This window comes from Halichoeres trimaculatus, unplaced genomic scaffold, assembly GCF_033239565.1.
Source record: "Halichoeres trimaculatus isolate MK-OKI-2021-1 unplaced genomic scaffold, fHalTri1.1 fHalTri1_scaffold_8, whole genome shotgun sequence".
In the NCBI taxonomy this organism is placed as follows: domain Eukaryota; kingdom Metazoa; phylum Chordata; class Actinopteri; order Labriformes; family Labridae; genus Halichoeres; species Halichoeres trimaculatus.
The window spans coordinates 27,951,932-27,964,450 of NW_027437186.1; the positions used below are offsets into that span (position 1 = coordinate 27,951,932).

A 12,519-nucleotide genomic window follows, 5' to 3' on the forward strand; every position below is an offset into this window, starting at 1 on the left:
GCCCGACCCACTCTCTTTTTCGGATGACCACCTTTATGAAAGGTACCAGTTTTCCAGGGAGGGGTTGGTAGTACATGGCACTTTCTACAGGTAGTTAAAAGGAATGAAGAACTCTCATTGCCGTAATAAGATCTTCAATGCCAACACTTCTGTTCCATGACAACATTTTATTGCCCGTATTAAAATTGGTACAGGAATTCATGTAGGGCTCATGTGGGCTAAATATCACAAAAAATGTGAACACGATAGGAATGAACAAATTAATAAATTCATCTAAAAAATAAATTAGGTATGTTGCCTATTACAGTAAAAGTGCATGGTAAGCAGTGCTATTTCAGGATGATAATGGCACAAAAGATTTTTTTTGCTCTACACCACTACACTTACGCATTTAGACTGTCAGCAATTTTCTGCCAGCACTCCTTCCGTGCTTTAGCTGCAGCGACGGTGTTGCTTTTTACGTTAATTACATGTTTCAGCTCGTCATACTTCCTCATGATCACCTCCTGCTCCTCCTGTGTGCAGTATGCGGTCCTTCTCTCTCAGGCCTGCTCTGACACTCCAGACTGCTCCATCTTCGTGATTGGTCAGATGCAGCGGGCTCCGCCTTATATGCGTTCACATGCTCATCGCCTAGCTGGATCCACTTATGAGGTTGATAACTAGCGTCGTAAAACCGTGTTGCGAGACCGCCGGCTACCGCGCTCAGTTCAGCGATGTAGCTCCAAGGCTATCTCGCTAGGCTGAACTTGCTTTGTAGAACAGGGCCCTGAGAAGACGGGAGAATTTCATCAACATTGCTTTGATTGTTATGTCTTCATTGAAAATTTGCAGAAACAGAGAAAATCAGCTGCTGTTTCTGTTTTTTCCAAATACTTTATATTGTTGAAATTCTTTTACACTGCATGAGTTGCATCAGCCTATATCCATGGTTGAGACAACAGTGACAGATGCAAAAAACAACCAAAAACTGATGAGATCCTGAGGGTCTAAGTGATGCTGCCTGGAAATGCAGCCATCCAACCCTTATGTCCACATTTTTGGGCTTTGGACGACTCCTGATGACTAATCGAAAACCAGCGCTGGATAAATAAAATATACCTCACAGAAAGCAATACTTTTTATGTCTTTTCTCCATTTGTCTTTGTGATGTAGAGAACTTGGGGGTAAAATAAATTGAATTAATTAGATTTGTTCATTATCTGATCCCGCTGCAGGCTGGATGCCGTTCAGCTGTGCTTGATTCTCTGCTGCAGCTCACGTACTCTCTGCTCCTCTGTGAGCTGGCCTCTACTGCTCCATTACCAGCCTGTGTGTGTGTGTGTGTGTGTGTGTGTGTGTGTGTGTGTGTGTGTGTGTGTGTGTGTGTGTGTGTGTGTGTGTGTGTGTGTGTGTGTGTGTGTGTGTGTGTGTGTGTGTGTGTGTGTGTGTGTGTGTGTGTGTGTGTGTGTGTGGTGCCCAGAGTAATGTAATGTAACATACTGCTGACTCAGACCGAGTGCGTCAACAGCTGCTGCCTGTTACAGAGGAGAGACAGTGGTGTGCAGAGAGGAGGGGGTTTCAGAGGAGAGTGTGTGGGAGAGTGAGTAGGTTAGATTAAAATAGAACAGTACAGATTGGCTTTTTTTGTTTCCCATCATGCCTCACATATTGATTTGACATCGTCCTATTTCAGTCCTGACAGGAGTAGCTGCTCTCAGATGTGAATCTCTCTTTGTAGAGAAGTCTTTGTTACCAACTTGCTCACATCAAACTCTGGAAACGTTGTCTTCTATTTATAAAACATCATCAGTGAGTGTCGTGCTGCTGAAAATGTGTCCTGACAGTCCTGTTTCTGTGCTTCCAGGCCCAAATTGCCTTCCTGCAGGGGGAGAGGAAAGGCCAGGAGAACTTGAAAAAAGACCTTGTGAGGAGGATCAAAATGTTGGAGTACGCGCTGAAGCAAGAGAGGTGAGTGTTGTACCACCCACAACACACGAACGCCTCAGCTGGTCTGCACAAACTGCAGTTTCCACCTTTTCTACACTCCTAAAATAAACCTGCCTGGAGAAATGAAATGAGATTTGCATTCGTCAACAAATCAACTGCTGCTGCACACCTTCAAGCAGGTTTACACCGAGTGCAGGCATCCACTTGTTTGTATTCTCTGCGTCCCAGTCGGATGTCTCCGCTGGTGTCAGCAGAAGCAACAACAGAGTGCGTGTGCCAGAAAGATTCCCCCGAGTCCAGCTGGTGTGATGTCTGAGGACGGGAGCATGTGCTGGCACGGAGGCTTTGTTTGCCGTCGGATGCTGATGACTCTGCACTGTCCTCAGCACAAGGAGAGATTGTTTTCCCCTCCAACATGACATCTTTCACATCTTTCTTTCTTCATAAACTTGAAGAATTTTATTGTTCTCCCTCTCCCGTGCACCAGCCCGCCAGCGTCACACAAAGCTCCTTGTAGTGGCTGATGCCACACTTTGCATTTTCCGTCCTTTGTGACGCTCGGCTGCACCCTGGAACAGAGATGTATGTGCAATTTCAGTGCCTTTCTATTGATATGGCTTCAGACCCATAAAGCAGGTCATTCATCAGATTCTGGAGCAAAAGTTAACAAGTTGTTCCAATTTATTTTAGATACATGCAAAACATTTCTGCAGAGTGGAAACAGGAATTAAATCTTCACTTTGGGTGTTTCTTTCTACAGCTCTGTCAGTAAAATCAAGTGTGGTCTTTAATATAGGGATGGAATTGATAACATTGAATTGATACTGATACTCTTATTGGTGTTGCTTATCAACTCTTGTTGAGCTTTTAAAGCCTACACCTTTAAAACATACAGGGCAAACGCACAGTCACTGCTCTGCAGAGATAAGATGAAGCATCGACCGGTGTTATGGTTCAATGAGCGACCCTGATAACCAGTAGATTTCACTTATTCACAACAGCTTTTGCAACCTCTTAGAATGTCTTCAAAGAGGTATTATTTGTATGTTTTATCGTGATGTTGAAAAAGTAACTGAGGATGCTGGCAAACACTGATGCATTCAGCTGACAGTCCCTAGATAACAAGGTCACTCATTTAGCCAAAACATTGGGCAGCACAGAGCAACACACACAGCTCTCCTTATATTCAATGTCCTGCTGCATTGATGAATGCTGCAGCATGTTGCTGGTGTTGTACACAGCTGCAGACATTGTTTGTTGCTGGTAGAGTCAGTTTGTGTAAAATTAAGCCACACTTTAGAGCAAATTCAGTCCCCGGTTTGTCCCTCCTCTCCTTTGTTTTGCAAAACACATGGACCTTTTTACTATTAAAGAGGGGATATTGTAGTTTGAATTCTTCATCCTCTCCTTCTGCTTTACATGATTTTCAGCTCAAAAACTATTTCCCTTTCTCTGATGTTTAAGAAAACTCTTCTTTTTGCTGCCCTTTAAGGTTTGTAAGAGCCCAAAATGCAATGATAAAAAATGTAATTAAGCCTGAAATGTAATAACTGGTCAATAACGCGTAAAGAGTGCGGAGCCCAAATGAAAAAGCATAATTTAAGACACTAAGATTAATTCAAATATTATCTTATCTCAAAAGTTTACTGGTCCCCGGTTGAAATACAGTATTCCTACCAGATTGTGGCTGTATCGTGTCTGAAAAATGTTTGCTTACCGTAAATCTTCATAAGATTAAGAAACAGAGACTGAGCATGTATGTAAATTGTAAACAATCGGGCAATGCTGATGTGTTACTGTCGTATACAAAGTGGGCCATAAGTTTCCATACGTTAGAAAAATAAACATTTTATACTGGACAACCATTTAGATTAATATAATGTGTTCTATATGATAACCAATATGTGTTTTCAAAACCATAGTAACCAACAGCCCACCCTGCTGATCCCGACAGATGTTACCAGCTCATCTTAAATGCTTTCCCATCATATAAAGGCAAAGATTCCCCAAAATAAAAACAGAAATTCTTCAATCTATCTTTTTTGGAAACAGCTGTCCTCATTATACAATCATTTAGAGTCAGATGAAGGCCACAATAGTGTAGAAATTGCCCTTCTGTCATTACTACACTTTAACTCTAAATACCTTGGATTCTTGTTTACAACCTGTCTGCGTGCTGAGTCCATCTTGCCAGACAGAAGTTGTAGTAAACCTGGATTAACCTCCTCGTGTTACTGAAATTATAAGATGTATCTGTCATTTTTAGGGCTCCTCTTTCAGGGCCAATTTCACGCTGACTCTGTGAAGCCTCCGCCTCTGACTCCTCCCTCAACAGTAACAGTAACTGCACGAGAGGAAGAGATGATGAGTGAGGGGGCTGCTTTTTTATTGAACAGAGGGAATGTGTGGAATGAGCGCAGAGAGAGAGAGAAATGCTGCCGAAAGGTTAAATTTGGGGATTTTTCTACTTACAATACAGATTTTAACACTGGGATGTAAGAAAGGGCTGTTACAAAGTACCCTTCTGTTTATAAGTATATAAAGAACATAATAAACAGCCCAAATCATTGAAATCATTCATATTGAACAGGTAATTCTGGTGTGATTTTCATTAAATCATGTCTAACCCTGCAGCTCTACATGTGATTGAATCCGTCTCGCAGCTTTCGGTGTCGGTGAGAAGTGGAGCACGGCGGCTTTGAAAGCTTTATGCAGATTTGTTGTATAATGAGTTTTTTAAATAGCTCTGTCTTAGACCTTTTTGATAAGCCCCTGTTTGCTTATTTGTCTGGCTCCTTTTCTTTTTTTTTCTCTCTCTTCCAGAGCAAAGTACCACAAGTTAAAATATGGGACAGAGTTAAATCAGGGGGACATGAAGCCTCCAAGCTACGACTCTGGTAAGTCCTCCTCCTCCTCGTACTAAATCACTGTGATTGTCAAGTTCGCATACCATAAGTGACAGGACTGGTACGCGTGTGGAGGCTGGGTTCATGTTGAATCTTGTTGGCCCCGATATCTCTCCTCTCAGTGTCCTGTCCTGTACAAAGAATACTAATATGTCGAGCAAATATTGAGCTTGAAGAAGAGTCAGTGAGAGATGGAAGCAACTGAGAGCAGTCATGATGGCACATGTGAAGAAAGGATTTCATCACATCCTATTGTGGTATCTAGTCATGTAGCTCCTTTATTTACCAAAATATGAAGTTTCCTCCAGGGACAGATAACCAAACTTAAAATGGAGTTCATTCAAGAAAATTTATGGGGCTCAAAACATTTCAAACTGCACTGAAGTCTTCTGAAAAGGTCTCCTGTTTCCCATGTGCCTCATGGAGCTGTTAGCAGATTTTAAGGAGACTGTTTGAAGCCAAACATAGTTTGAATTTATTTATGTATGCACTCAAAAAAATACACCTATAAAGTGATTAAGGATATTTTAGACTGTGCTAGTGAGTAGGGCTGTTTTCTCAGTTATTGTGGCCAAAATTAAATTATATTATATTGTGTTTTATACAATATTTATCATTGTTATTATGTTTATTATAAGTACTTGAAAAAAAAAAACAGGTAACAAAAAATGCAGTGTTTTTCGAGGATTCAGAACAGATTGATGGCACTCTTGTGTCTAGGCACCACTGTAAAAAAAAAAAAAAATGTAAAACATGTAATCTTAAATAATCAAATCAAAGAAGAGGAAAACTCAAACAAGAATGGTACTGATTTCTCATGGAGATGGTACTATTTCAACAGACTACATGGCAAAACATTATCTTCATCACCCTGAAGGATGTTTTCTGCCGTGCATCTTCTGAGAAAAGTTTTGCAAATGTGGTAAAATCTTGTGATAAGTCTGTAATAAGCCTGCATAGTTTGAGAGTGTTGGTGCATGTTTGTCAGCAGAGCTCTTGAATTAATGCCCTAACCCAGCAGCTGTGTTACTGGATTGGCAACTGTGTTATTACCTCTTAATGTGAGCACTTTAATGCCATATCGTAATGTAAATACAACATCCCAGCTCTTCAATAAACTGTGTATAAACAACATGAGCAGTGGAATCAGAGAGGAGATTAATCACTCGTTATCATCGGCTTGTTCCTGATGCTAGAACAAGATACTTGATATTTAATGGTGAATTCTGACACCTTAAAAACGGCCTGTCCACGCTCCAACTGTGTCTTATGATAGCCTAGAAAGAGCAATGATGTGTGTGAGTGAGTGTGTGTATGTGCAGCACCCAAAAAAACACTCACTTTCTCCTCCTCCGACTGTCTGATAAAAGGTGACAATCAGCTCGCTTTGATATTTAACAGCGTCAGCACTCACCTCGCAAGTCTGCTGGAAATTTTGTACAGGGTAGACGTGTTAATAAGATTTAGATAGCGAAGTGTGTGTGTGTGTGTGTGTGTGTGTGTGTGTGTGTGTGTGTGTGTGTGTGTGTGCATGAGTGTGGGTGTTCAGGGGTTGATTTGGCAGGGCAGACAGTCGAGTGTGGCTCAAAAAGTGGGTCATGCCTAATTCAGGAGGGTGAGGAGCGGGCAGGTGTGGGCGCCACCATACAAGCGACACCTCCCAATCCTTGTGTCCTTACCCCTCCTCTCCTCCTCCTCTACCTCACACCTCTCTCCTCCTCCTCCCCTCATTCATCAACACTTCAAGGGCCCAGGCACTTTGAAACAGCTCTCATGAATAGAAATGAGAAGGGGAAGCATTGCAATCTGACTAAATGATGGCACAAAAACTTGATCATGAGAGGCCAATTCATGTACTGGGTTATGACCAGAGAGAAGCAGGGTGCGGATAAAAACATGGTACCTGAGATTAACCAGGCACCATACAGAACGGGTTAAAGATTTAAATAAAAAAGCAATTTCTCTTTGTTTGTGTGTGTAATCGGTGTGTGTTTGTGTGTGTGTGTGTGTTGTTGCTGGGATGCTGTGATGCAGGAATGTTACGGTCATGTTTGCAGAGCGGAAATAGGTTCAGAGGCCGATCTGTTTGCAGAGCTTTAATTTCTGTCTTCCTTTCTTCCTCCAGATGAGGCCAACGAGAATGAGTCCAGCGGATCGCTCAACAATCAGCTGTCATGGAAACAAGGACGCCAGCTCCTCAGACAGTAAGACCAATTATTTTTTTACCTCCTCAATGTTTTTTGTTTCTTCTGTCATTGTCCATCTTTTCTCGTTTTCATTTTTTCATTCTTTCTTCCCTTTTAATCCTTACTTCTTTTATTTTCCTTGCTTTCTTCCTTTCCTTTGTATCCTTCTTTTCATTGCTTTCATTGTTTCATCTGTACCTTTCTACTATACTTAGTACATTTTTTTCCTCTTTTGCTTATTTCTTCCTTTCCTTCCCTCCCTCTTTGATTAATTTTTTTCTTCCCTCCTTTTTTTTATTTTCTTAGTTTATGCTTTCCTCGTTTCCTTCTGTCATCTCTTTATTTTCTTACTCCCTTTTTTAATTTCTTTGCTTAATTTTCTTTTCCTTTCAGACTTTCCTTCTTCCAATCTTCTTTCCCTCTCTCCCTGTCTTGATTTCTTTTTTCATTTCTTTAGTCTCTTCCATCATTTTCTGATTCCTTTAATCTTTCCTTCATTTACTTTTTCTCAATTGCCTTGTTTCCTTCATTTTCTTCTTCTGTCTATCTTTCCTTTCTTAATTTACATCTTTACTTTTTTTATTTTTTCCTACCTTGTTGTATTTCCTCTGTTCTTCTTTACTTCCCTTACATCTTTCTTTTCTTGTTGTCTTTATCTCTTTCATTCCTTTCCTTCCTCTCCTCTTGTTTTTTTTACTTCCTTATTTGTCTTTATTCTTCAGTTTTTCCCTTCTTTTTCCTATTTTGTCACTGTTCTTATTCCTCTTTACACCTGATTTGTTCAGTTCTTTGTCTTCTCCTCTATCCTTCATCCCTCTCTCCATCTGTGTTCTTCGCGTCATGGCCTATTAATCCCTTTTCTTTTTTCCATTCTTTCTGTCTTTTCTGCTGTCATTGTTCTCCTCCTCCCTTTTTTTCCCTTTCTTTTTTACTTAAACTTTCCTTCCCTTTGTTCTTTTAGCACCTTCCTGTCTTCCTTTCCTCATCTTGACCTCTGTCTTTCCATCATTCTCCTTTTTTTTTCCTGGATATCTTTTTTTATTTCTCTTCCTAATGAGTGTGATACAAACTGAGTCAGAAAGAGAAACAAAGAGCGCCCTCTCATGTCCTGTGTCTGTTATAAAGCCTTTGTGTGTTTGTTGTAAAAAAACGGTCATCCTAAGGTATCCGCTGCTCTCACCCTGAAAAAATAATCCCAGGTGCTGTCAGGCTGCTGCCTCACACATCATCTGCCTCAACATGCCGTCTGATGAGGGCGCTGATTTATTCTCGGCTCTGTGTCGGGGGATGGATCAATAATGAGCCGAGACACCTCTTTCTCTCCCTCCCTCTCTCTGCCAGTCACGCTCGCTTGCTCAGAGTGCTGGAGGTTTCTCAGAGTCAGAGGAGGTGTGACGAGTGGTTTGTGTCTCCTCAGGGAAGATGAAACGCCAACCAGACAGCTGTCACAGAGGCAGACACTTACAGTTACAGTACTCGAGTCCTCTACAGCTGAAGCCTTATCCATACATTACTTTAAGGCGTGGTTAGAGCACAGGCACAGAGGATTCAAACAAAGAAAACATCATAAATGAATTGTCTAAAACTGGATCAGACCAGTTTTCTCCACGCTCAAGTTTCATTTTGATCTGGTGTCAGGTACCTGCAGGAGGTCGGCTACACAGACACCATCTTAGATGTAAAGTCCCGGCGTGTCCAAGCCCTGTTGGGGTTAGCTGGAGATGGAGGCGGGAGGACAGGTGAACGGACCGGTACAGAACCTCTGGTCAACGGGACGGACACGACAGCAAAGGGTAGCAGAGGGTGAGCGTATGTCTTTGACGGCTTTGAATAACATTGAGCTGTTTATATCCCAGTACTTGTTTTTGTTTACTAATTGTCAACTGTTTTTTTAACCTCACTCGGCAACACGTCAAGCCCCACCTCCTACAGTTTCTCATGATTCAAATTTAAGATTGTGGCTGGCTGCTCATTGACTCTAAAACAGGGATATGAGAAGTTTCTTATTTAACACCAGACATCACACATGGCCATATAAAAGGCCTGTCTCTCTGATTGGTGTAGTTATCTTAACATTGGAGGTTACAAAATTGGGTTATGCCAGCATCGCAGATTTCTGAAGAGACTAAATGTCAAAGCAAAAGTGTAACTGCATGTGTAAGAGCTTATGTTATCACTCTTTATCAGGAAAGCTGAGCTGTCTGATAGCAGTGCCGTGCTGGAGGCCTTCAAGTTCATCGAGAATGCTGCCGCCGAGTTTAGTGACGAAGACGAGGAGGACGATAGCGAGGGGAAAGACAGGATGAACGTGGAATCCCGGACAGTAAGGAAACAGCCTGCACTCACCCAAAGATTTGAGAAGTTTAGAGTGCAGTGTTGGTGAGTTAGTTTGCTTTTTTCCAGATCTTAAGGAAGAAGCCTTCCTCGTCTTCAACATCGCCGGCCAGTATGGACACCAGTGAAGATCCCGACACAGAGGAGGCGCTGAAGGGGTTTGACTTCCTGTCCAGTCCTGACGAGATGGATACCTCACCAGAGTCTAGAGGCAATGGGGACGGGACAGATTGGGGTGAGTTAGATCAGTCAGGATCAATCAGAGCAAAGCGAAGTTATTTAAATCTACAAGTTTATCACATGTAATTCAGAGGCACTGAAAATAAACCTGGTTATTTTGTCTAACTCTGACTCCTTTCTAGCTTCACAGAGCTCCTGTCATTCATTCTTCATGCTGTGTTCATAAACCATGATGTTTGGAGTGTCTCTGTTTAACCCATAGTGTGTGTTGACCACAATGTGTCTCCCACTTCTGTGTGTCCTCAAACCAACATGTTTACCTCAAAATCTTATTGGTCCTTAGAATAAACCCAGAGGAAAGCGGGCTCGACGTCATGCTGAGGTTTTTCTTTGAAGTTGAACAAGAATTAGAGATTTGACTTTTCTCAGAAGCCAAAAGTTCAAATGAAAGAATCCTCTCATGATGTTGACTTCTCTGCCTCCTCCAATGCAAATTGAACCCTAACAGATAAAATAAACTGGCTGCTTTTGTTTTAATGAGTCTCTCCATACTCTCCTGGAGGCCAGAGAAACCTCCAGGAGAGCCTAAGACCAGAGTAGTCCCTCAGCAGCCTTTCCGCTGGTTTTTGTTCCCTCTGTGTAGAGAAGGACGAGCAAGGTCCCATATCTGAGGCCTGGGATGTGGACCCGGGCCTGATAACCAAACTGAAGGAGCAGTACAAAAAGGAGCGCAAGGGGAAAAAGGGGGTGAAGAGTAAGTCCTGTCGGGCGTTGCTGCCTCCTTCCCTCCTCCTCCTCTTTCTTGAGACTGACTTTCTGAGTTCAGCCACACAAAAAAAGAAAAGCAGACATCTTTGCTGTATTTTCTCATCTACTTCTTCAGCTGCTCCTTGTGACGCCTTTGATTGGCATTGCTCTGTCCTTTTTGTCTCATTTCATACCAAATGTCTTTTCTGTCTTCTTTCAAAACCTTCTGGGCCCTGTTGTTGAAAAGGTTTGACCTGGATCAGAGCGATCTTGATTAAAAAAAATCTAATATTCAGCTTTACACTTTCAAAGAGTTACTGGGTTTGTTAATCTTTATCAGATGCAGATTTAAAGATAATGAAATCTGGATTTCCCAGATCTTCGAGTGATATCAATACATGCAAAAATATGGCACTATTATTGTAGCAAAATTATTTGGGGGTGCGTAAATGTATCCACAAATGTGTAAACTGATCCTCGTGTAAAAAGATTTGGAAATCCGTAAACTGATCCACAGATGCATGCACAAATCTTCAAATGCATGCAAAAATCCATAAATGTGTAAAATGTTTTGCATATAAATATACAGTCTTAAATTGCTGAAAAGGCTATTTTTTTAACCAGACCTGGAAATACAGATAAATCATCAGTTACAGCTGAGGTGGGCTTCCCAATTGGCTGTCTGTGTACATGTGATTTTTGCTACAGTCTTGCCATGTGAGTGATCTGCAAATGGGTAGAAAAAATCTGTAGGAGGCAGGTTAGTTTGCCCAAAAATGTTTGAAATACCAACTTTATTGTAAAAATGTACAGTCATTAGGTGAACATAACATTTGAAATAATTTTAACTAATTCTACAAAAAAAAAGAGTTTTAACATCACACTAGAGTTTTTCTTTTTTGTATGAAGACCTCTAACCTGAAATTACCATATCTGATCAGATTTCTTGACTTTTTCTATAAAGCTCTTGTGTTAGATTTTTCAGTGGTCTGGAAGAAAAATGTGGATAACACAAGCTGGATATGTCATATTGTGTTAAATTTGTATTTACCACCTATTTATCTTCAAAAGCACTGTTTGCACATGACACTCTTCAACAACATGGCCCTGAACAATCTGTGATGCTCGCTGCATGTTCCTCTGTCTTGTTTTCTTCATTTTTCTGTTCGCCCTGTCAGACACTCGTCTCCACCTTCATGTGTTTCCTCCATCTCTGTCTCCTCCAGTCATGAAATAATCACCCTCCTCTCTGTCTGTGGATCCCGCTGTAATAATAAGTCACTCTGCTGCTGTTTAATAGCAATTAAAAGCTTTTCCAGTGACTCAGTGGAGTGACTCAGCTCTGGGTGTAACAGCCCACTTCAGATGGAGCCTCATTCAGCAGGCTGAGAGCCCTTATAGTTCACATTTAGGAGGCCAGAGCTGTTTTTGAAAGTGGGAATGAATCGCTTTATCTCACTCTCTTCTTCGTTTGATCACACCAGCCTTTACACTTGGCTTTCTATTTTTGTTCTTCACACTGCGTTGGTACGCTGTGGCGCTGTGGGCGTGTGGAGGAGATCATCAAGGGAACTGTTAGAGGTTTTTCACAGCCGTTTGTGTCTTAAGTAATCTGCACAGGATTAAGATTTTTGAAGTACAAATATGAGCTCTGGACCCTAAAAAGTCATAAAGGATGCTCTTTCTGTACTTGCTGGGAAGATGTGGCTCATATCAATTCTAATAAGACATATTTGAGTAAAAGTAAGACAAACACTTGCTTGATTTTCAGTTTTTGAAGTGTTTATGTCTGAGTGTGTCAGGTTATTCTCGGGACAACACGTCCTCGCTGTCACAACAAATTCTTTGTCCTGTGTCAAAGAGATGGTTCAGTATTTTTGTGATTCAAGGTTTCATCTTAAGAACCTGTATTTGTTAAATGTGTAAAAAATTAAAACTTTGGATCCTTAAAAAAAGATAAAAGTCATATTTCTTTTTCCATACAGCTCATATTTACAGATATTTTCTTTTAACACATTTTCTGCCTCCTCATCTAACAACTGTTTCTGACTTTTCCTTCAATTTTTCCTCTTTTTCTTCATTATTAATTTAATTTCTTTCTTTTCAGTGCAGTTTTACCTTCACACCCATCCTGAGTTCTCTTTTTTCAGCTTGCACTCGACTAAAATGTTTCTTTCCTTTCATATTTTCGTGACTGTTTATTTGTTTTGTTAATGCTGTCCACCTGATTCCTTAAA

General features: G+C 41.1%; 1 protein-coding gene across 2 annotated transcripts in view; it reads left to right on the forward strand.

Annotated features, from left to right (window-relative positions):
* The window catches only part of LOC141794954 (striatin-like), a 34,123-nt gene that overhangs the window by 15,652 nt on the left and 5,952 nt on the right, over positions 1–12,519 (forward strand). The window contains exons 2-8 of one of the 2 annotated variants that reach the window (XM_074675627.1): positions 1,847–1,950; positions 4,753–4,826; positions 6,961–7,039; positions 8,660–8,824; positions 9,209–9,344; positions 9,425–9,590; positions 10,179–10,289. In XM_074675627.1, the coding sequence (XP_074531728.1) occupies positions 1,847–1,950; positions 4,753–4,826; positions 6,961–7,039; positions 8,660–8,824; positions 9,209–9,344; positions 9,425–9,590; positions 10,179–10,289 (835 nt within the window). The remainder of the gene's footprint in view (positions 1–1,846; positions 1,951–4,752; positions 4,827–6,960; positions 7,040–8,659; positions 8,825–9,208; positions 9,345–9,424; positions 9,591–10,178; positions 10,290–12,519) is intronic. The other variant, XM_074675628.1, reaches the window with a different exon arrangement.